Raw genomic sequence first — 23,331 nt, 5'->3', positions numbered from 1 at the left:
CTTGTCTGATTTGGGAGGTTGGTCTTCTGTGTGTGTTTAGTTTCTTATTCATACTTTAGTTTTTGATTTTTCTTGTTTAAGATACACAATTCCTTTTTTATGTAAAGTCGTTTAACGTTATTTGTTTTGCATGAAGCCAGTGATGGTAAAAGATGTTTGTGTTTTGTTTGATAGGTTTGTTTTCAAGCAAGATGCTTAAAAATGTTATTTAAATTATTTCATATAAGGATTGAGACACCTTTTTATTTTATTTTTTTATATTTATATTATTTATTGTTTACTGATTAAAAGAACATATTTTTATATATAAAGATCTAAACAACTAATTTACATTAAGAAACTAAAATCAAACATATTTCAACACAAATTTATTTTATTAAAAATAGAGAAATCTAACTCGGAACACAATCCTTAAAAACTTAAGTGAACTATGAACACCAAGATATATTCTATAGAAAAATATGTAATGGCAACCATTTTTCTTTAAACAACTTACTGAATAGCTTTTTATCAATAATAAAGTATTTAATATATAATGATACGAGAGTGTATCAAAATATTTATTTTGATAGTGGCTGCTCATCATCATTGCATCATCATAGCATGATAATTTAATTTTTAATACATGGAAGACCGCGATTAACGACGGAGAAACCTCCGTCGACGATCAAGTTGTGTCCACTCATATAAGCCGATTCATCAGAAGCAAGAAACAGAGCAGCTTCTGCAATGTGACTAGCCTTCAAAGTGATTCCATGCAAGTTCGCTAACGCATGCCCTGCAGCTTCAACTTCACTATCCTTCATATCCAAGGCTTCACAAGTAAGAGGCGTCGCAACTGCATAAGGTGAAATGGAGTTCACTCTTATGCCGTAAGCTCCGAGCTCGCTACACGTCGACCGAACAAGCCCGACAAGGGCGTGTTTGGATGCGGTGTAATCATGACCCGCGCATCCGGCGACGGAACCGGCCACGCTAGCCGTGCAGATTATTGATCCACGCGTCTTCCTTTCCACCATCACACGCGCCGCGTGCTTGATGAATGCTGCTGCACCGCGAAGATTCACGACCACGGTGTTGTCAAATTCGTTGAGATCGAAGGCAAGAATGCTCGACAAAGGACCCGCGATGCCGGCGTTGCTGAACAAGATGTCTAAGCTGCCGTATTTCTCCACCGCGAAAGCTACTGTTTCTTCAACGTGCTTCTCGTTCCTCACGTCACAGTGGCGGTAACTCACTTTCTCTGAACCAAATGAACTAGCATACTTTTGACCTAATTCGTCCTTCACGTCTGCTATGACCACCGACGCTCCGTTTTCGATGAATATCCTCACCGCTTCTGCTCCTATTCCGCCAGCTCCGCCGGTGACTATAGCCACCTTACTCTGCAACCTAAGGATCATATCAATTTATTAAAAATTACTCACCCACGTGTTCTCGTTAATTAATCTTCAGGTGACATAATTAATATTTTATAACTTTTGAAAATATGTGATTTTCTACCCTGTCTAATCACTTTATGTATTGGTGATAAATCAAATCACAGATTCTTAGAAGTTTAAATTCATGCAATCTAGGAAATTGATTGAAACTATACCTTCAATAGGGTAATGAAAAGAATATTGAGAGCCATACCTTTGCTTGGACATTATATAATATGGCTTCTCCTTGCTTGTGTGCAAAGTGGACTTGAAACTTCTGCTCAGTCTTATATATAAGATTTATTACTGTAAAATTTCCCTAGAAAACTGTAGGAAACAAAGATGAAGAAAGAGTGAAAGAAATATTTTCCAATGAAAAAAATCGTGTTACTTTTACAAAAGATAAACCAATCACGTTTTCCATGGTGTTGTGTCTGAGCTGTAGGGTCATAGTAAGATAGAGGGATAAGAATGTGTTTTGGATGTATAGAGGAGACGAATAATAAGATATAATAAATAATGTAAGGTAAATAAAATGAATAAATAAATAAAATGAGTTGGACTACCACATTATTATTTCTTTCTGATAAAAAAAGTGACGTAAATAAAATAGAAAAACCATGGAATAGAGTGAATAAAATAATGTCATTTTCGGTTTAGTAGTATTAAAGTTAATTGTGAAATACTCAAATTTCTTCCAAATATTTGTATTTCTAAATATTATGAAAAGTAAGAAAAAAATAGTGAGATAAAGTAAAAGATAAGAAAGTTACAGTGAGTCCATTAAGTTTTTTGTTAGTTGTATTTGTAGCCATTAAACTTTACCAAGTCCTAGTTGTTCTTTCTAACCTAACCAAGTGAAAGTGAACCACATGAAGCGATATCTTATCAAGAAACTTTTCTAGATATTCAATTATCAACTCCTCTTTGTTCCATTTCAACCAAATAATAATTATAATTTATTCAAACTCTTATTTTAAGTGTTAACTACCCATCCAAATGATAGTATATTAATGAGTTAATTATATTTGTTTTTTTTTGTCTTTATCTAATTAGACGGTTGAGGTAATAGTATAAAAATGATTGAAAATAAATTATTTTTATATGAAATGATTGTAATTTTTTTAAATTATTAGTTTTTTTTTATCATTATTATTTTGAATATAGATGTAATGTTCATTATAACTACTAGCGAAGTTAAAGAGTAATTAATTTTTTTTATTTAATAGAAAAGAAGATCTTTAAAACAGAAAAGTAACTAATCAATCTCTCCACTCTCTCCACTCTCCAGTTAAATAATAACAAATAAAATAAATTTTAAATTTTAAAATTATTTTATTAATTTTTGCAATTATAAAATGTCCAAATAACCAAAATAAATTAATACAATAAATTATTAAGTAAGGATAAAATGAAATCAGAGAAGTAACGTACAAAATTTCCACCCTCCTACTGGTCCACAAAATATTACAAATATATTTAATTTTTTATTTATTAGTGAAGAAAATCTTTAAAACAGAAAAGTAACTAATCAATCTCTCCACCCTCCCATTCTCTCCACTCTCCAGTTAGATAATAACAAATAAAATAAATTAAAAAAATATTTTATTAATTTTTGAAATTATAAAATGTCTAAATAACCAAAATAAATTAATACAATAAATTATTAAGTAAGGATAAAATGAAAAAAAAAATTAAAAGCAGTTAAGAGGAGAATAAGAAATGACACAATGATCATAATACAATAATAAAATTAAATATTAATACAAGGATAAAATAGGAAAAAAAATTAAGAGCAGTTAAGAGGGAATCCCCTCTATATATATAGGTATAGATTTATAATAGATTGATGAAGTGTAACTTGATGAATTTAAAAAACAAATAAACTATCTAATTATTTGTATATTAGAAGCAATTTAAAATTTGAATAAAAAATAAAATATTTTGTGTTATAATATAAGAATTAACATATATTTTATTTTAATCCAATGGGAAAGTTCTTTTCTATTTTTCTTCACACGTGATTTCGAACAGATTTTTAGTTTGAAATTTAACAGACTTTATAATAAGCAACCATATTTGTTTAGCTTAAAAAGGAAGCAAAGCCAAGTGGATCTCATCACACATTCATCATGTTTATTTCTTTTAATTTTTAACAATTATTTCGTTACAAAAATATTAATTTTTGTAGAATTTACTGAACCACATTATCAATAAACTGAGGACCTACATAAATCAAATGACAGCTCATCGAAACATGAAGATAAGGGAGGAAGTAGTTAACAAAAAAAAAATAATACATTTTTGGTATTAAAATTTCCCTAACATTAATTGTAGAGTTTACTTTCTAATTATTTACTAATCGAAAATTAGTATAAGAGTAAAAAGGGGTTATCTTGAGCCCAAAAATAGTTTAAGTCAGTAGATGTAGTTATTCTGGTTATATCTTTTGTGATTGATTATTTAAATTTACATATATTTGGATGTGAAGTATTATGTTTAAATTCGAATCTTTTGGGATTTTTTAATGGGATTTTGGAAACTGAAGATACTACGCTTTTTTCTTTTTAATTTTTTTCAAGTAGCTTTGAATTTATATTAAGACTCAAAATTTTTAAATATGAACTAACTTTGGACTTGAGTGTTTTCTTTTTAAATACATGTTCGTATGATTGTAACTAATAGAATTAACTTTTAGTGATTTTTAGTGGTTGACAAAGTATTATTAGAAGTCAATAGTCAATTTATGACACTTACTAATCTATTGCCAAAATACTTTTAATTTATATTACTTTATGTAAACTATTCTTCTTTGACACAAAGTTTATTTTTTCTTTCTAATTTATAGTTTATATATATATATATAAACTTTCTTTAACTCATTAATTCTACATTTATATCATTTTTATTATTATATGGTTATTTAATGATTATTTTTCTACACTTTGTCTTTAATTTGTGCTCTCATTATTAAAAGTAAGTAAAGATTAATATTCTATAATGTAATAAAAAATGGCATATTGAAACAAGTAAATTTTAAACACATATGGCCACTGAAGTAGTTCAACACATGGAATGAGAATTTAAAGTTGCAGAAGATGTTCAACACACGAAATGAAGAAGATCATATAAAAACATTTGGACTCCGTTGGCAAGACATCGAAGACTAATGATATTGAGGAAGGTGCTCTGTTTCTTGCTCTGTTTTTTTGTGATAATTTACTTTTGAATCCTAGGAAGCCAGCGGTTAACGACGGAGAAACCTCCATCGACGACCAAGTTGTGGCCACTGACATAAAGCGATTCATCAGAGGCAAGAAACAGAGCAGCTTCTGCAATATGATTAGCCTTCAACGTAATTCCCTCCAAATTTGCAGAACCGTGTGCTGCAGCTTCAACTTCAGCAACTCCCACCTCGAGTGCGTCGCAAGTAAGAGGTGTGGCAATTGCATAAGGCGAAATGGAATTCACTCTTATCCCGTAGGCTCCAAGCTCGCCACACGCCGACCGAACAAGCCCAAGAAGACCGTGTTTGGATACGGTGTATTCATGACCCGCGGCTCCGGCGTTGGAGCCAGCAATACTTACTGTGCAGATTATGGATCCACGTATCTTCCTTTCCACCATGACACGTGCCGCGTGCTTGATAAATGCTACTGCACCGCGAATATTCACGGCCATGGTGTTATCATATTCGGTAAGATCCAAATCTAGTATGGTTGTATAAGATCCTGCGATACCAACATTGTTGAACATGATGTCTAAGCTCCTATATTTCTCTACTGTGAAAGCCACCGTTTCCGCAACTTCATTCTCGTTTCTCACATCACAGTGCCGATAACTCACCTTCTCTGAGCCTAATGAACTTGCCAAACTGTGACCTAATTCGTCCTTTATGTCTGCTATAACTACTGATGCTCCGTTTTCAACGAATATCCTCACTGCTTCCTCTCCTATTCCGGTGGCTCCACCGGTGACAATAGCCACCTTACCCTGCAACCTAAAGATCAGACAAATTTATTAAGCACAGATGGTCTACAGAGAGATAACGTAAGGAATAGTGAAACTCCTTCTATACCTTTCTTTCGACATTCTCCTGCTTTGCTTCTTTTGCACTATCTTGATATAACCACTTTCCTAAATTTATAAGAGATAAGGAGGCCAATATATCGATGAAGAAAACCCAATAGAAAATTTTAATTTGTGTTAGAGATCCCTATACAGATTAATTAAGACATTTTATTATATATAAGTTGGTACAAATCTTATTCTATGAGTCGGTTTTATAGGGGTTCAGTTAGGTTTAAAGTCTACTTTGTAATATGATATCAGAGCCATTTAAAGTTTATCCTTACAAGTGTTTGTTGGGGCCTATCGTGTCATCCGCTATCGGGCCGTTATCGGACCACTCATAATATGTTATCCTACGCACGAGCTGTCATCCTCAGCATAAAGGGGGTGTTGGAGATCTCACATCGACTAGAGATTATGACATTTCATTGTATATAAGTGAGTGCAAATCTCACTAATGAGCCGGTTTAATGGAGTTGCGTTAGATTTTGTAATAATTTGATTCCTTAACTTTTAAACATTATTATTGATATAATTTTTAAGATTTTTTCTTTTCTAAAAGTGAACAAATGTTGTAGAAAATATATGGAGTATTTTTCACACCATTGGATGCATAGACTTGAATGTTATGTGAAAATGACTAATATTATTATATGTTTCCTTCTTTTATTCATTTTTTTTAATTGTTTAAATGGAGAATGTTTACGAATACCCTATATTTTTTTGGGTTTTTAACATAAGGCAAGTGAGCAATGTAAGAAACTTCAAAATTAAACTTTGACCTTTTCTTCTTGTTATTCTAGAAATTTTATTGAGGCGATTTTAGTCTTTAATTGTGTGTATTCACGAACATGACTTGTCGGATATTAATTTCTCCAACACTTTTAAAAGTCACTAACAATCACTGTCTCTTACCAAACATAAATTTGTACCTTTTATGCTCAAAGATTTAATTTCAACCATTCATATTACTTTACTATCTCGTACCAAACATAAATTTATACTCTTGATCGCTCAAAAATTTAATTTCAACCATTCATGTTTCTTTACAGTGAAATCTCGTACTTAAATTTATATCCCAATAAGTTGTTTCCAATTAAAAATTCCAAATCTCATTATTTAAACATTTTTATTTATCAAAATTCCAAACCCCTTCTCCAAATACAACACTTTTTTTACTTAAAATAATAAAAAAAATTGACTTTCTATATTCTCTAAGTTCTTTTTTTTTAAGTGTCGTATTTTAAATTACTTTAATTTTTATCTAATTATCATTTTCAAATTTTAAAACATTACTTTTTTTTATTTATATCCTTAGCATAATATTTACTTAGTTTACAAGTACACATTTATTGTAATAAGTACACATTTATTGTAATGCACAAATGAAAAAAAATAAAAATAAAAATCTTATAAATAAGTGTAATTAGTTTATATCACTATAATAAAATTATTAAATAAAAACTAATTTTAAAGATAAAAAAATTAGTTAAATTAGTTATTAGTTTCTAAATTGGTATATAATTAGCTACCTAAATTTTAACAACTAATTATTTAGATTCTAAAATTAGTATTTAAAACTTTAGTAGGTAATTAGATATCAATTTAAAAATTATTTATAATAATAAAAATTAATTTAAAAATTAATAATTTTTTTTTTAAAATAGTATATAATTTAGTCATTATAATAACTAATTATTTTTAATTTTTTAAATTAATTTTTATTTAATAATTTTTAATAATATATATATTTATTTTGTAATATAGAAATGAAATGGTAAAATGGTAACCTAAATTCTAAATACTAATTTTTTTCTGATCATAATTTTATGTTAACAATATATTTAGGAAATGAACTCTTTTAATTTTAATTAATTTAAATTGTCACCTCATTATTAATCTTCTCTTTTTTTTTTCTCTCAAACGAAATCTTCAAAAGCCATTTATTTTAGATAGACATGTTTAAGAATTCGTACAGTGAGCATTGAGCCAGACGCATGCTCGTCAACAAATTGATTACGGAACATCGTGAGTGGTGGCTACAAATTTTTCTTGAGCACCAATTTTTAGGACGCATTTTTCCTAATTTATTTTATTTTAAAAAATGAATATTATAAAGTTGAAATTTCTAATAGAAACTTCTATTGTATGGAGTGACCAATTGCTCAGGGTTCATAGGTAGGGGATACCAAATGGTATACACAATTTTATTGTGCGGATAAAAATAATTAATTTCTTAACTTTTAAACCAAATTAATAAAAAATTGATAGAATAGAATATAACCAGTATACGTATTAAAATACCTATTTAAATTAATACATTTTAAAGCGATAAAAGATAATATTATGACTTGACATGACACATGTATTTGTATATAAATAGAATATTTGTTTAAATTTATATATTTTCAATCATATTTTATTTAGATGGTTGCTAGCAATATACTGTCTCCCTCCCTCTCTCTTTATATATTTGTATTTTTTATTTTTATATTTATATATAGTTATATTTAATATTAAAATTTGCTTATTTATTACATAACATATATTTTGTTTTTATCTTTGTCCTTGTGTTTTTTTTCTAGATTTTTTTATCGTCTTAATTAATTTACATATTTGTATCTAATAAGTCTGAGAATAAAACTAAAAACACGTAAATAAGCTTAAATTTCTCTCCGAATCTTTACAAATTTGAAACACAAAAAATAAAACATGGTTGAGTTTATAGTTGTAGTGTCTTATGAAAAATTAGGAAAAAGAAAACGAGGATAAGAAAAGAGAAAAGAAAAAAAGTGAGAATGGAAGCAGAGAAAATAAAAGGATGTGAAGGAAATGAGTGAGACTTGAGATACCTTAATATTGTAACTGATAAGTTTCAATAACAATAACACAATTAACAGAGAGAGAAGTGAGAAATTTTTTTTATAGAGAGGAAAGTGAAAAGTTGTTGATAGAGAGGGGAGTGAGAAGTTATAAAGGAAGATAAATTTGGTTATTAGAAGATATAATTATAAACATAAAAGTAAATATTAAAAAAATAAAATCACAGAAATGTCCAGGATAATAATAAAATGACAAAAAACCTCGTATTATATATTTATAAAATAATAAATAACATATTGACATAAGAATAAAATAAAAAAGTAAATATGTACACTAAAAAGTCAGTTACGAGGATCATCCTCTCTATACATAGGTATAAATAAAATAAAAAATAGATACAAGAATAAAATGGAAAAATAAATGTAATTGTGTAAAAAAAACGGTTTATGAGGAGAATGCTCTTCATACATATGAATAAATATATATATATATATATATATATATATATTACATATATTTTAACACACTTTTATATTAGTTAAAAGTGATTAAAAATTAAAAAAGAAAAAATAATTCATTAAATAAATTAAAATTCACAAAAAAACATTACAAAATTTAACTTATAGTAACTAATGTAGTGAAAATAATGGTTTTTTTTTGTAGTTATATTTGGATTAAGAAATTAAGATTGGTTGAGTGCAGCACAACGTAGCCTTTTTGGCTATCCACTTTTGTCTTTCGGCTTTCAAAGCAAAAACTATTGAAGAATTGGATTGGGTTTTAGCAATTAACTTTTTGCATGCTAAACGCAGTTTATGGATTATCATTGGTGGTTTGGAATTACGATCCACTGAATGTGGTGTCTCATCATAATGAAAAAAGGGGCCATTCCCACGCCGAAATGTGGAAAAAAAGAACTGTTGTTGCAACTCAAATGAATTAAATAAAACAAAAATTAAAGTGTTGAGATTCTAACTGCAATAAAATTTACAATATTTCGTAATATATAAATAAATACAAATTTTATTTTATAAACAATTTTATAAAATTGAGCTAAATTAGTTCATATGAATTAAAATGCACTTCTTAATAATTTTTTTTTTGAAAATAACACATATGAGTTTCCACTTGAGAGCATTACTGACAAAAATACCAAAGTGCCATAATTGGCTATCAGTAGCACAAGGAATTGAGAAACCCTGACCCGAATTAGTGTCACCATTTGGGCTGCCAAAGAAAGAAACTGGGAACATTCTAGCTCTTATAGAGTGGAAGAAAAGCAGAAAGATGAATTTTCATCTCCATAGTGATGGACGTTTCAGACATAAAATATTGTGTATTCACATCGTGAATTTCTGGTTAAAGAATTAAAGTGACACATTCTCACAACTAACATATCATATTACTAATGTATTATGTATTCTTCAACTTGTGTTCTTAGATACTCTAACAGGATTCATATTTTAATTATTATGTAAACAAAGCTTAACTATTTACTCGCAAAACTGCATTCGTGTATTTTAAAACCATCCTGGGATAAAGTTCGTTGGCCCCATGCTTCTTGTCTTCTTTGCTATTCTTTACATTATATTGACGTTGGGATTTTAACAGAGTATTCATTTTTTTCAATCTAGCGACTAGCACCATGTATAGAGTATAGACATCAGTGTTTAGCATCCTTTGGCATAATTCACTTTTGAGATTGCAACCAAATGAAATGTAATCCTTCATTAATGTTTCTAACTTGTTGGGTTGGTCACTTGAACATTTGTAGAACTAAATCATTTATTGTATACACACTTCGTCTGCAACCGTTTATGCTTGTTTAATAATAAAACAAGGATGAATGCATGCATACATACATAGACAACTACTCTCGAGAACTCGAAATTGAGATCCTTGTTAAACCAGAACAACCATGTCTCGGTGGTTACAAATTGTTTTTCTATGAGTGTTTACAAGAGGTTGTTTGTATATAAGAAGCAAGGGTTTAATTTTTGTGATCTAACTTTAACATACGTGTATATGTGTAATTGATTCATTAATTATATTAAGAAAATCTGGGGGGGAAAAGAAAGTGGCAGTTATGTTATGGGAAGAACATGGGAGGCTTATCGACTACCCACTAATCTGATATCTCGTTATTCCGTTTCGGTTCTTTTCAGAACAGTCATATGCAGACTCCACATTCTTAAAGGAAGGCCAATGCTATGAGTTATTTGTCGTTTCTCACTATGAAAGCCATTATAAAAATTGGTAACGTGAAGATGAAACTTTAGCAGACCTTCCACTATGATTTGCTATTATATATAGTAACTTAAGCTTTTCGATTCTGCATGCACTCCAAAGGCCAAACTCAGTTAAACTTATTGCAACTTGTGCTCTAGTGCTCACTTGTGGTACCAAACTAGACACACTGCTTTATTTCTACTCCCCAAAACCCAGGCTCTAATAACTCAGTCACACAATTACATTCTCCTTGCTGTTTGCAGTGCGTGACTAAGCCAATTGGTCTCAGGATTTCTTCACTTTCCTAGTTATTTTTCCCCTTCTTTTCTTTGTTTTTTTCACTCCCAGATAAAGTTTTTCAGAATGAAGCATTCTCCTATTTTACCACTAGCATTGTCTATATTTTTCCTTACTTTATGTCTTCTGGTCCAAGCTAGGCATCATTCTCATACAAAACACAAGCACTCACATTCTCATAAGTCTTCTAAACATTCAAATCCTGCACCTCCTAGCCCTCCTCATAATGAGAACAATAACAATGCTTCTGGCGTTTTGGATGTACGAACATTTGGAGCAATAGGAGATGGAAAAACAGATGATACAGAGTCATTTAAGATGGCATGGGACACTGCTTGCCAAAGTGAATCAGCAGTTAATGCTATTCTTGTACCTCAAGGTTTCTCTTTCCTCATTCAGTCCACTATCTTCACTGGTCCTTGTCAAAGTCTCATGGTGTTGAAGGTAATGTATACTTATTTTTGCAACTTTTGGCCCTTCTCTTCTTACATTTTTTAAGGTTAAAGTTTACTAATGGACTTTTCTGGCTCAAATATATGGATAAGGTTGATGGCACTCTTATGCCACCTGATGGACCCGAATCTTGGCCAAAGAACAACAGTAGGCACCAATGGTTGGTGTTTTATAGAATCAATGGAATGTCAATGGAAGGAAGTGGTTTAATAGATGGGAGAGGAGAAAAATGGTGGGACCTTCCCTGTAAGCCTCACAAGGTACTAATGAATTTGAATGTTTGCTTTATTTGTTCAACAATTTGGGTCCTTCAAGCAGCCTCTAACTCCATGTTCCCTACCAATAAATGCCTCAGGGACCTAATGGGACAACACTCCCTGGACCCTGTGATAGCCCAATTGTGAGCTTTCATGCCCTTTTTTTTCTATTTGCATCTTCTATCTGTATAGTTTGCATTGTGATTGAGCGTAATTCTGCATGACGCAGGCCATAAGGTTTTTTATGAGCTCCAACTTAACTGTGCAAGGACTAAGGGTAAAGAACAGCCCCCAGTTCCATTTCAGATTTGATGGCTGCAAAAACGTCCACATTGAATCAATCTACATAACAGCTCCAAAACTTAGCCCCAATACTGATGGAATTCACATAGAAAATACAAATGACGTGAAGATATACAATTCTGTTATTTCTAATGGTTAGGAACGAAAAACTCTTCTAATTCTTCACTGCTTTTGCATCAAAAGGCATTATTAATGTTGTTTGGTGAATAATCTTCTACAGGTGATGATTGTGTTTCCATTGGATCCGGCTGCAATGATGTCGATATTAAGAACATTACATGTGGCCCTGGTCATGGAATTAGGTAACTACTATTTACTTTCAGAAAAGGTTTTAATCTCCTCATCTAGCGGGTAACTATGATATCTGGAAAATCATTGTTCCTCTAAAACATAAAATAAGCCAAATACTCGCTTAACTTTTGCTTCAGTCCGCTGTTTTGATTTTTTATAATGTAGAACAGAAGAGACAATCATGGCACTCTTGATAGATTACTCTGTCACAAAGACTCTAAACACCATGTCTTGAACTAAGTGTATCAAAATCTCAAGTTATTAAATAAATAAACTATAATTTAAGCTTGAAGGGTGCTTTGTGTCAAAAATAAAATAATCGAAGAGGGATAATAACATACTTTTTAATACAACATATTCTTTATAATTGATTAAAAACTACAAATCATTAAACTCGTCAAAAAACAAGTTATACTCTAAACACAGTAATTTTCAATAGATTTCAATGTTGGCTTAAAGCTTCTATGACATAACTGTTGTCTGTATAACTCATGCAGCATTGGTAGTCTGGGGAATCACAACTCTCGAGCCTGTGTTTCAAACATTATGGTGAGAGACTCGCTTATAAAAGTGACAGAAAATGGGGTTAGGATCAAGACTTGGCAAGGTGGATCAGGATCAGTGTCTGGAGTGACATTCAACAATATTCATATGGTTAGTGTAAGAAATCCCATCATAATCGACCAATTCTACTGCCTCACTAAGGATTGCACCAACAAGACCTCTGCAGTATCTGTATCAAATATTGTTTACACAAACATAAAGGGGACTTATGATATAAGGAGCCCGCCTATGCGTTTTTCTTGCAGTGACTCTGTCCCATGCACCAACTTAACACTCTCAGAAATTGAGCTTCTTCCAGCTCAAGGAGACATAGTGCATGACCCTTTCTGTTGGAATGCATATGGAGATTTGGAGACACTAACCATTCCACCAGTCTCATGCTTGCTCGAGGGCACTCCTCAATCCGTGTTAGACTTTGACATAACTCGTTGCTGACCCACTACATTATGTGTTGGGCAAAAATGTGAGCATGTATATAATTATTTACTAGGGAAGTGATTAGGCCATTAGGGAATACATAGCATGATGTTGAATCTAATTATCTTGTGATTGTTCAGGAGTTGTGTTTTTTATACTCCTCCCCAATTCTGAACTATATGTCGCGTGATTATTCAGGAACGGTTGGCGTTTGAATTTAATTGCCTGATTCATTGCTTGTATATGAACTTGAATTTGCAACCCCACTACTCCCACACCAGTGTCGTGGCTAATTGTGTGAAACACGTACTCTTACCAGTTTCTGATTCACCACGTGGACTTTCAAATGCTTACTCTAAACTCATTCATCATTTATTTTAATCCTGATCACAAATTCAAAGGACGTAGTTAAAATGATAAAAAAAAAACACTTCAAAATATGTTGGTTATGAGGTGTTGTTTGCTAATGTAAAGATTGCATGTCTGTAATACACAGTATCAACACACAATTCCGTTTGTTATGGTCATGGATAATTTCTCAGAATCAGAGATTGAAATTCATCAGTCAACTTGTCATAAATAATTTCCTAGTCATTCCTTTCCTCCCACATGATTCACAATATGTATATACTTAGTGTAAAAAGTTTCTAGTTGCATAAAAAAGCAGAAGATTTGGTTATAAAAGCTCCATTACCTTAATCAATAAACTGGCATTAAGTAGAGTGATGGAGGGTCTTGAATAGCTTTATATACCTGACATCCCAGTATCCATCGGACATCCTATAAAGAAAGAAACAGCGAAGTTGAATTGTTTATGGATGATAGCACGCTATTTTAGCAAACCAATAGTGTGAGAGCTGATGAATTTGGTATTTCTTTTTATAGAAGCTAATGCTTTAACAGAAGCACCAAAGTTTTGTCTCCCACGGAAAGTTAATAAAACTTGGTCCAGGATGAATGATGAGATGAGTATATATTTAATCAGAAACTTGAAGAGATTCCAATACTACCTTGGCATTTGTGTCTTCATTACGATGACTGACAAGAGTGTAAACAAACAAAAAGAATGTATCCGGAAATCAAAGCAAAAAAAGTAGTATCACATATAATAACATAGTAGTTAGTGAGCGTGAGTGATTTCAAGAGGAAGTTTAGTCAAATTGCCTTTTCAGTCATGCATACTCAGTGGCCACGCTAATCATAGCTCATACTCTTCATAATTAACATCAATAAGTTATATGTATCTTCAACATCAAAAAAGTTATCCTGCACAACCTATAATAAGTCCAATTGCACTTTCTCCTTTTCTTTTAATTTAAACAAAAAACGAGTCATATATAATTCAAACTATAACCAACCTTTTAAAGAAGTTGGGTTTTATTTCGTCACACCCTTGCACATCATTATAACTCAACCCTAGGTAACTTAACTTCTTCCCAATATCCAAGATATGTTCAACAAAATTTGGGTATATGAATGTAAGGTTTATGAATTTGTTGTACCAAAATGTGGGTGCGAAAAGGATGAACAATGATGATTAGGGGGTCATTTAGAATGAAGGATTATCTCTTTCTTTTCCTTTTTCAAATCTTTGTGTCTATGGAGGACTTTCTTTTGGATTTTTCTTGATTAAATATATAAAGAAAAGATTCTTATACATAAAAAAATGCAGAACTAAACACTAATATCAATCACAAATTCACACAAGATTCTAGTTTTTTCTTTCTTTTCTGAAAAACCTACATAGTAGAATAGGTTTTCTAAGCTTGTTCTTCAATCTTTACCTGAATGTATGTATGAATATGAACAAAAAATGGCATAATAAACTTTGTAACATAATTTTCCTTTCAAAGCACTGTTTTTAATTTGTTAAATGGTGAAGAATAATGTAAATATAAATAAGAAGAAATACTGAAGAACATCTTCATATATATAACACCTAAACTTTTTCTCTCTTAAGTCAAGTCATGTCATTTAATCTCATCCCATCTCACCTAGGGCAACTTTATTTTGGTGATAGCTCTCTTTATAGACTAATGGTCTCATCTAACGAATAACTTTCTTTCATCATCGTATAATTAATCAGCTGCTTCAGCACACCCTTTAATTTGAGATTCTAAAGAGATCTCAAAAAATATATTTCACAATAAAACATGCTCAAATCGAATCAATTTTTTTGTCTTCAATCTTGTTAGCTGTATATGATTGTTACAAGCACATATAATGGCTAATACTGTTAATACGATGAGAAGAGACTTAATGAGTGCGTCTGTATATTTATATATCAAATGCTTTATAAAATAGTAATTTCAGCACATTCTTCCTTCTTTCTTCTGCTCTACTTCTGTAGTCCACTGATTATTGTTTTGCAGTACAATGAACATTCTTCTTCCAAATCCAGTTCACTTCATGATTGATCATTCTGCACACCTTTTCTACTGCAATTACAGAATCCATTTTCAAATTTCCTTCAAGTTTTCTTTCATTGTTCAGGATCATTCGTTCTCATGACACGAGTCACAAAGATCATTACAAGCAATGCACATGGCCTAACACCATGTCTAACCAAACTCAGAAAAGCCTTTTCCAAGAAATAATAGGTGACTACAACATATTTCTATATCAGTGCCAATGGGCAATGAATGAACATATAAACCCGATTTCATTGGCTCGGGATAGTTAGTGTAACATAGGTATCGAGTCTAATGAGTTTTTTCTTTTAATTATTTTGGTCTTCCTTCTGTAAAATGGTTGCAGATTCCAAGAAGGAGAAGGTGAATTAACTCCTGAAAGATTAATTAAAGGACGTCGTATGAATGTGGGTATGGAATAAAGTTGAAAATCTAAAGTTAACAAAAAAAGTGAGAAAAGAATCTAGGACATTTTATGGCATCTCATGATTCCCACTTTCAACTTGATCAATCATAAACTAATACTTTATTTCTATTTTTCTTATAAATGACATCTAAAGATAGCATACAAATACCACTTTCCTTAACCATTATGATGCTTCAGGAGACTGTTTGGAAAAGAAGATAAAGCAAGGAACAAAAGAGAGGGAGAATGAGAGCCACAGAGAAGGGAGATCGTGAAATATCATTGGCATTTTTATGTAGGAAAAAGATAAAAGCTACTGTTATTTTCTCTCATAAAGCCATTAATGGGATTGTAGATATTTCTGGGCACAATATGTGGATGTGGAGTGTGTTGACTAGCTAGTAGTAAAAATGGTAAGATATGATAAAAGATTCAGAAACAAATCAATGGTGCTAAGGATTTGGATTCCCCATGTACTCCACGAAAAGTGATCAGCAACCTATTATGATTCAATCTGCTAATAATTCCATCTCTGTTTCATGATTCAAACGACTCATATTCTATATAAATTTTTTATTTTATGATTTGTGATATATCTCTTGTGACCAATTTTAAATGAGGGTGTTTTGGGACAAAATATTGTTTCTAAAAATTCTGATATAAAAAGAATACAATGCATTCCAAATAGGGTTATAATATGATATTTTTGACACTCTTACTCCATCTTATATCCACAATAAATATTAATATTAATAATAAAAAAAATTAAAAAAAAATTCTTCTTAATAAAAATACAAGTAAAATTTATAGGGGTAATATTGTTTGAAATAAACATTTTTGTTCAAAATATGTCAGTGACGTGTGTAAGAGAAAAAAATATGTTATCATGTTTTACTACAGAAGTTACTATAAATTGAATAGAAAAGACTAGTAACATTTTTATAACATACAAATTTGTCACAACATTTTCGTCTCAAAAGCTGTCACATAATGAATATGTGTCACTTAAATAATCATGACTTTGTTTTAAGTAAATAAACCAAAAAGAACATCTGTTTAAATTCGTAATATTGTCTTAAGTAAAATTTTAATCACACTTAAAGCGTAAATTTATGCACTTTAAACAATTAAACGCGTACTTTAAATGAGCGGGAAAATTATATTATTCTAATTGTAATATTTTAAAATAACTTTCTTAAAATTATATGTAATATTGATTTATTTGGTAGTTGTAGTATTTTTAAAGTGATTTTTTATTGGAAAAAAATGTCAAAAAATACGTAGAATCTTGTTGGTTTGGAACTTCTTATATATTTTCACATGGTTTTATTACGTGCCCATTTATAAGTTATTATATGTCTAGACTTTTTTATTTGAGTTTTCTTATATAGTTCCATAATTGTGAGATTTTTATAATTTTAAATGTACTTTGGGTAACTTTGTTTCTTATTAATTTCTTATAATTTCATATATCTTGGTTTAAGTAAAACTAAATTTAAGTTTAAAAATATCTCAAACTTAGATTTTAAGAAGAAAAATAATATTTAGTTTCTTAAGAAAATTTAAAAATAATACGAAGCAAACTTACATAAAAAAAATTATTTAAATTTATTAAAATATCGCAGTCATGAAAATACATAAGAAAAATCAAATAATAAATAGCAGATATTTTTCAAACTTAAACATTGGACTCCAAAGAAAATAATGTGAAAAGGTATATAAAGTTACAAAATTAAGAGGATTCCATATATTAGAATCATTTTTGTTAAGAAATTAAAAAAAATATTTACTATCATTCAATCAGTAGGGAATAAAGTCAGTCAGATTGCATTAGACATTACCCATTACAAAAAAATAAAAGAATAATCCAAAAAATTGAATTATGAAGTTATAAAAGTTCATAATTTACTCAACTTTCTAAGGATCACTTACTTGTCCCCCTTTCAAATAAGTAGGGGGTGGACCACATCAATAATTTTTTTCATGCACCATATTTAAAAAAAAATAGAAATTAAAATTAATTAGTTGAGAGATTAAATTAGAGATATTTTAGAAATTAAAAAAAAATTAATTTCTAAATTAATTTCTATTATTGATAAATAATTTCTAAATTGATATCTAATTAATAACTAATTTTTTTCTATCAAATTTAAAAATAATTGGAAATTAAAACTTTGGTAGCTAATTAGATAACAATTTAGAAACATATAAATCAATTTAAAAATATTTTTTTAAAAAAATAAATAATTTATAATTTAATCATTATAATAATTAATTATTATTTTTTTCTAAAATTAATTTTATTTAGTGATTTTTTTATAATATTTACAAAATTCATTCCATTTTCAATAAAAAAATTATAAGACACTCATAATTTGTTATACCTTAAATAACCATCACCGTCTCTTTTTTTAGAAACTACTTAATGCATTGAAATGTTTTTAATTAACATAAAAAAGTTATAATTTTGAATATATTCTCATGCAATTTATAATGAAAAAACATTTTTTTATGAACCACTCATTATTTTTAATTTAATCATGTTGCCCCATAATTACTCCGCTGACTAACGTAGTGTGGAGGGAGAGGACAGGACACATCACACGAAGCGCAAGGTAGCAAAAAGCAGTGACGCGAACAATGATACGTCAGCTATCCCAAACAGCCATTTATTTGGTATTGTGTTCTGTTTAAGTTGTTGAGTGTCTCATATTCTAACATGGTGACGTGACGTGACTAAAATTCACCAAACACCCAATCTTCATTTACTGTTATGCCCTTCTCTTCCGTTATTATATTTACGAACTTCAAAAAAATAGATAACCAATTCATAAACTTAAAAAAGGATCTTACAGAAACAATGTTTCATAAATGAATAATGAAATCTTTAAATTTATATATAGTATTTTTCAAAAGATATTTATTTTTTATTCAATTTGAATTCCATTCTCTAAGCTTAAAAAAATTCGATATATTAATTCGTCTCAATGCCATCTAATGTTGTAGTTTCTTTGAAAAAATATAATCTTTCAAATAATAATATAACAACATGACAACTTTTTGAGTAACAATATTTTGTCTAATTTAACGTTATATTAAATTTAATATTTAATTATATATAATAATATTGAAATTAATACATTGTATGAAAATATTATATTGAAACGGTTTTATTTAAAATTTGAATTAAACTGGAAATGAGAAAAATAATTAGTAAAATTGTACTTGTTTGGCCTTTATTATAAAAATAAACAACACAAAATAATCCACATTTGTTAAGTATGGTTATAAAAGGAAAGCATAGAAGGGAAATTAAGCGTTTCAAATTTGGTACTTGGCCACCTCCATCCCTCTAGCAGACGTAGACATTGTTTTCATTATCTTCTTCCTTCTTCTTCTGTTCTTTCTTTCTGTTATGAAATCAGGGTTTTGCCTGTTATATTATGCAGATTCATGGAAAACAAGAAGAGGAAGGGAAAAGACGAGGAGAAGGAAGAAGAGACGAAGATGGAGGAGTTTTACGCGCTTTTGCGGAGGTTTCGAGACGCGCGTGATCGGAGACGAAAGGAGTTGGAGGAATTGGAGAAGAGTGAGAAGAAGAGGAAAGTGGCGACAGAGCAACAGAGTGGTTGGATGCCATCATTCGAGTGGGAAGATTTCACAAACGAGGTTGAATTCAGAGGACAACCTTTGCGTTTCACAACTCCGTCATCAACGACATCTCCTTCGCCACGTCCCACTCCCAAACAACGTAAGAACGACCACCAACATCACCTGCACGATAACTCTCTCGATCTCAACCTCTCTCTCTAGATACCTGCTTCCTCTCCTCTTCCCATCTTTATTATTCTACCTCTTTTCTTCCATAATTAGTATTTTAACTATATTTATTGGAAAATGTTGGTTGAACAACCGCTTATCTCGTTCCTCCAGTGTACAACTGCACATGTGGCAAAAAAATAAATATTAAATTGTTGTTGCGGGGTCCACAATTTTTTTTTTGAAAAGGTTTAATCTTTGGTTCAAATTTCCATTAGGGTTACGATACTCTCCCTCTTTCAATTTCTTCTTCTTTTGGTGGCTGAACTCTCCCTCTTTCAATTTCTTCTTCTTTTTGGTCCTGTGGTTCACCAGTGCACCGTTCCCTCTTTGAATTTCTTCTTCGCAAAGGTCTCGTGGTTCTCCAGTGCACCGTTCCCTCTTGCAGTTTGTTGTTGTATTGGTTTCCTGTGTCGTGGTTCCGTGGTCTTGTTCTTCGTTGCCGTCGTCGACCGGTGTTTGCTCGGTGGACGCCCTCCATCTCTTTTCATGGTGGTTAGGTGATAAAGATAATATATTTTTGATTCAATTTATTATGAAGTGAAACATTGTTGTGTGATTTTGATGTTGTTGTAGAGCCTCTTTTGATTCAATTTTAGTTTGAGTTTCGTGTTGAAGGAAGTTTGAAGCTTTTCTTCCTTGAATGTTGAACTGTTGGTATTGTTGTTATTACTAGACACATTGATATAAAATTGATAAATTTTTTTCACAGTGATGAAGTTAGAGCATATAAATTGTATGTTCTAATCGTTAAACAAACGAGTTTGGTAATTGTTGGTTTAGGGTTTAGTAGGAATATGTGGTTGGGGTGGGCATGATGTGGGCAAAAAGTGCGTTAGATAAGATTTTTAGAGTCCATCAGCTTATTGAGTGTGATTGTATAAGTTGGGAGACCATGAACATTTGACATGTGCTCCATTTCCTGCATCTATTGCATGTTGAGCTTTGAGGTTGTTGTTAGTAGAGGATAATTGTTTGAAACACTTTGCAGGCAAGACTAATGGCCAATGTAAGAATATAATTCCAAAAGCCCAAATTAAAACAGTTTCATACAACTAGATTAATTGAAAATAGAACACGATAGGGTAACCTCATCATAAAAACTACACGCAAATTACTTATTACCCCAACTCTGTGTTGTGCACAGATATGTATTAGGTCTTTCATGCTGTTGACAACCTCCGAAATTTGTCACGCATTGTAGCATGTAATATATTGGTTGAGAAAATACAAAGCATAACAAATCAAAGGTTTTCTTTATAGTACTCAACATTTGACATACACTTTCAGGTATAATTTAATACCATACCTGCAAACATCTCACATATGTTTCAGAAAACCCCAAGTCATTAAGCGATTGCAACTCCAAAATCTGTGGAAGCTGGCATCATGTTGTCAATACTCTGATGCAAAATAAACATTACATTAAGCTTTGAAGCTTGAGTCCAATGTCATTGTAATTGTTTGTTACCTAGATGTGACATAGACAGTTCTAAGCAGTAAATACTTTTTAACCAATCATTGTTATAAAATGCTGAAAAACAGAGTGTGGTTGACAAAAGGGAATGAGAATATGAATTTGTAATCTATATTTAAGAAATTACCATGAGATGCTCTTAATTTTGTATAGCATGTTTGTAAAAATATGAATGTGTGACTTTGCATCTCTGTATGTATAAAACATGTTATTTCTGTGAAGCAGGGCAGCAGAGTGCAACCAAACATGCCCATGGGGTAAAATGTCATACTACAATAAGATCTTTTTGTTTCCAATTTTACGGTTAATGATTTCCAACAATACTTTTTTTCCTGTGATTTTGGCCCTAGTTATATACAGTTGGATAACCGTTCAATAAACCCAATAAATATGAAGAAACATAGTTTGCACCATATCCTTTTTGTTGAGCTGTTGTTATCCATGTATGTAGAGTTGTTTTTATCCATCTATATACCGAAATCACAGTATGCAGCATGAGTGTAGGGCAGTATCCAGTGATCACAAATTCACTCAATGGGTTTGTTGTATGTGGTGACCCTAGTAGGAATATGTGGTGACCACATTAGACTTCCTGCACAGTCCCTTTGCAAACTTATTCTGGAAATGTGAAGTGCGTGTTGGTGTTGGTTTGGTTGGGCGTGATGTTGGTAGAAAATGCGTTAGATCAGATTTTAGAGTCCATGAGTGTAAGGTAGTGTCCAGAGATCACAAATTCACTCAACTTAGGGCATTGTTGTATGTGGTGATCTTAGTAGGAATATGTGGTGACCACATTATAGTTCCTGCATAGTCCCTGTGCAAACTTATTATGTAAATGTGCAGAGCGTGTTAGTGTTGGTTGGGTTGGGCATGATGTGGGCAGAAAGTGTTATATCAGGTTTTGAGAGTCCATGAGTGTAGGGTAGCATCCAGTGATCAAAAATTCACTCAACTTAGAGGATTGCAGTATGTGGTGACCCAAGTAGGAAGATGTGGTGACCCGCATTAGACTTCTTGTACACACCCAGTGCAAACTTGTTCTGGAAATATGAAGTGCGTGTTGGTTGGGGTGGGCATTACGTGGGAAGAAAGTGTGTTAGATCAGGTCTTTAGAGGGCATGAGTGCAAGGCAGTGTCAAGTGAGCAATTATTCACTCAACTTAGAGGATTGCAGTATGAGATGACCCAAGTAGGAACATCTGGTGACCCACATTAGACTTCCTGTACAGACCCAGTGCAAACTTATTCTGGAAATGTGAAGTCCATGTTGGTTGGGGTGGGCATGATGCGGGCAGAAAGTGAGTTAGATCAGGTTTTGAGAGTCCATGAGTGAAGGGCAGTGTCCACTGATGACAAATTCACTCAACTTAGAGGATTGCAGTATGTGGTGACCCAAGTAGTAACATGTGGTGACCCACATTAGACTTCCTGTACACACCAATGCAAATTTATTTTGGAAATGTGAAGTGTGTGTTGGTTGGGGTGGATAGTCCCCCCATCAAGGTAGTCAAACAAAAACTTCCTATACAGCCAAACGGGTTAGTATTGAAATGAAAACTTTTGTTATTTTTATGCATATTCATATGTAAATATTTTTATGTGCTTTTCTTTATGTAGTTATAATTGTTAAGTATTGGTTTTGAAATATATTGAGCTGTGGAATGGTATGGTTGACTATGACGGGAAGACGATGCCTGAATACAATAACGTACGTATTTGTTCCCTTCACTAGTAGAGTACAAGTTATAAGTTTTATTCTGCACTGAAAATTGATTTTCAAAATTAATTTCAGGACGAGCTTCAAGCATTCCGTCAAGAAATGGTTTGTAATTGGGTCCTTGATGCACATAATGCAGAAAGAGAAAATGTGTTGAGGGAGTTCAACTTTCGTGGAACTTCAGAATGATGGTGGTTGAGAGTGCGTTGCATGTGAAGCTGTTTGTTCTGCAATTGTGTAGTTATTCATTACATGTTTTAGTGTATCCTAGGAGCATTCATAACTGTAGAAACATAATGGATTACATACACTTCCATTGAGTTGAACAATGTGCGAACTTTATAATGCTGAGAATTGAAGACGGATATTGTTGTA

The 23,331-nt window shown here is 31.4% G+C and overlaps 3 protein-coding genes and 1 long non-coding RNA gene across 5 annotated transcripts; 2 read left to right on the top strand and 2 right to left on the bottom strand.

Annotated features, from left to right (window-relative positions):
* Nucleotides 1–476: 476 nt before the first annotated feature.
* Nucleotides 477–1,861, bottom strand: LOC137814817 (short-chain dehydrogenase reductase 3b-like). Its single transcript, XM_068617734.1, has 2 exons — nucleotides 1,636–1,861; nucleotides 477–1,392 (listed from the first exon to the last, which is right to left on the bottom strand). Exons 1-2 carry the CDS (start codon nucleotides 1,647–1,649, stop codon nucleotides 612–614), a joined length of 795 nt encoding a protein of 264 aa, XP_068473835.1. The 5' UTR covers nucleotides 1,650–1,861; the 3' UTR covers nucleotides 477–611.
* A 2,580-nt stretch (nucleotides 1,862–4,441) lies between these two features.
* LOC137814816 (short-chain dehydrogenase reductase 3b-like) lies at nucleotides 4,442–5,637 on the bottom strand. Its single transcript, XM_068617733.1, has 2 exons — nucleotides 5,500–5,637; nucleotides 4,442–5,421 (listed from the first exon to the last, which is right to left on the bottom strand). The coding sequence occupies exons 1-2, from the start codon at nucleotides 5,511–5,513 to the stop codon at nucleotides 4,641–4,643; spliced, it is 795 nt and encodes a 264-aa protein (XP_068473834.1). The 5' UTR covers nucleotides 5,514–5,637; the 3' UTR covers nucleotides 4,442–4,640.
* Nucleotides 5,638–10,107: 4,470 nt separating this feature from the next.
* LOC137814808 (polygalacturonase At1g48100-like) lies at nucleotides 10,108–13,368 on the top strand. 2 transcript variants are annotated; one of them, XM_068617719.1, is made up of 6 exons: nucleotides 10,108–11,285; nucleotides 11,387–11,554; nucleotides 11,650–11,694; nucleotides 11,781–11,988; nucleotides 12,075–12,156; nucleotides 12,643–13,368. In XM_068617719.1, the coding sequence occupies exons 1-6, from the start codon at nucleotides 10,908–10,910 to the stop codon at nucleotides 13,142–13,144; spliced, it is 1,383 nt and encodes a 460-aa protein (XP_068473820.1). In that variant the 5' UTR covers nucleotides 10,108–10,907; the 3' UTR covers nucleotides 13,145–13,368. The 2 variants fall into 2 exon arrangements, with proteins under 2 accessions (XP_068473820.1, XP_068473821.1); XM_068617720.1 differs by lacking the exon at nucleotides 11,650–11,694 and having other exon boundaries at nucleotides 10,652–11,285.
* Nucleotides 13,369–19,256: 5,888 nt separating this feature from the next.
* On the top strand, nucleotides 19,257–23,331 carry LOC137814815 (uncharacterized). The gene is made up of 3 exons (XR_011081683.1): nucleotides 19,257–19,304; nucleotides 19,393–22,947; nucleotides 23,032–23,331. It is a non-coding gene; the product is annotated as an uncharacterized lncRNA (long non-coding RNA).

This window comes from Phaseolus vulgaris, chromosome 1, assembly GCF_000499845.2.
Source record: "Phaseolus vulgaris cultivar G19833 chromosome 1, P. vulgaris v2.0, whole genome shotgun sequence".
In the NCBI taxonomy this organism is placed as follows: Eukaryota; Viridiplantae; Streptophyta; class Magnoliopsida; order Fabales; family Fabaceae; genus Phaseolus; species Phaseolus vulgaris.
This window is presented reverse-complemented; position numbering and strand designations above follow the sequence as displayed.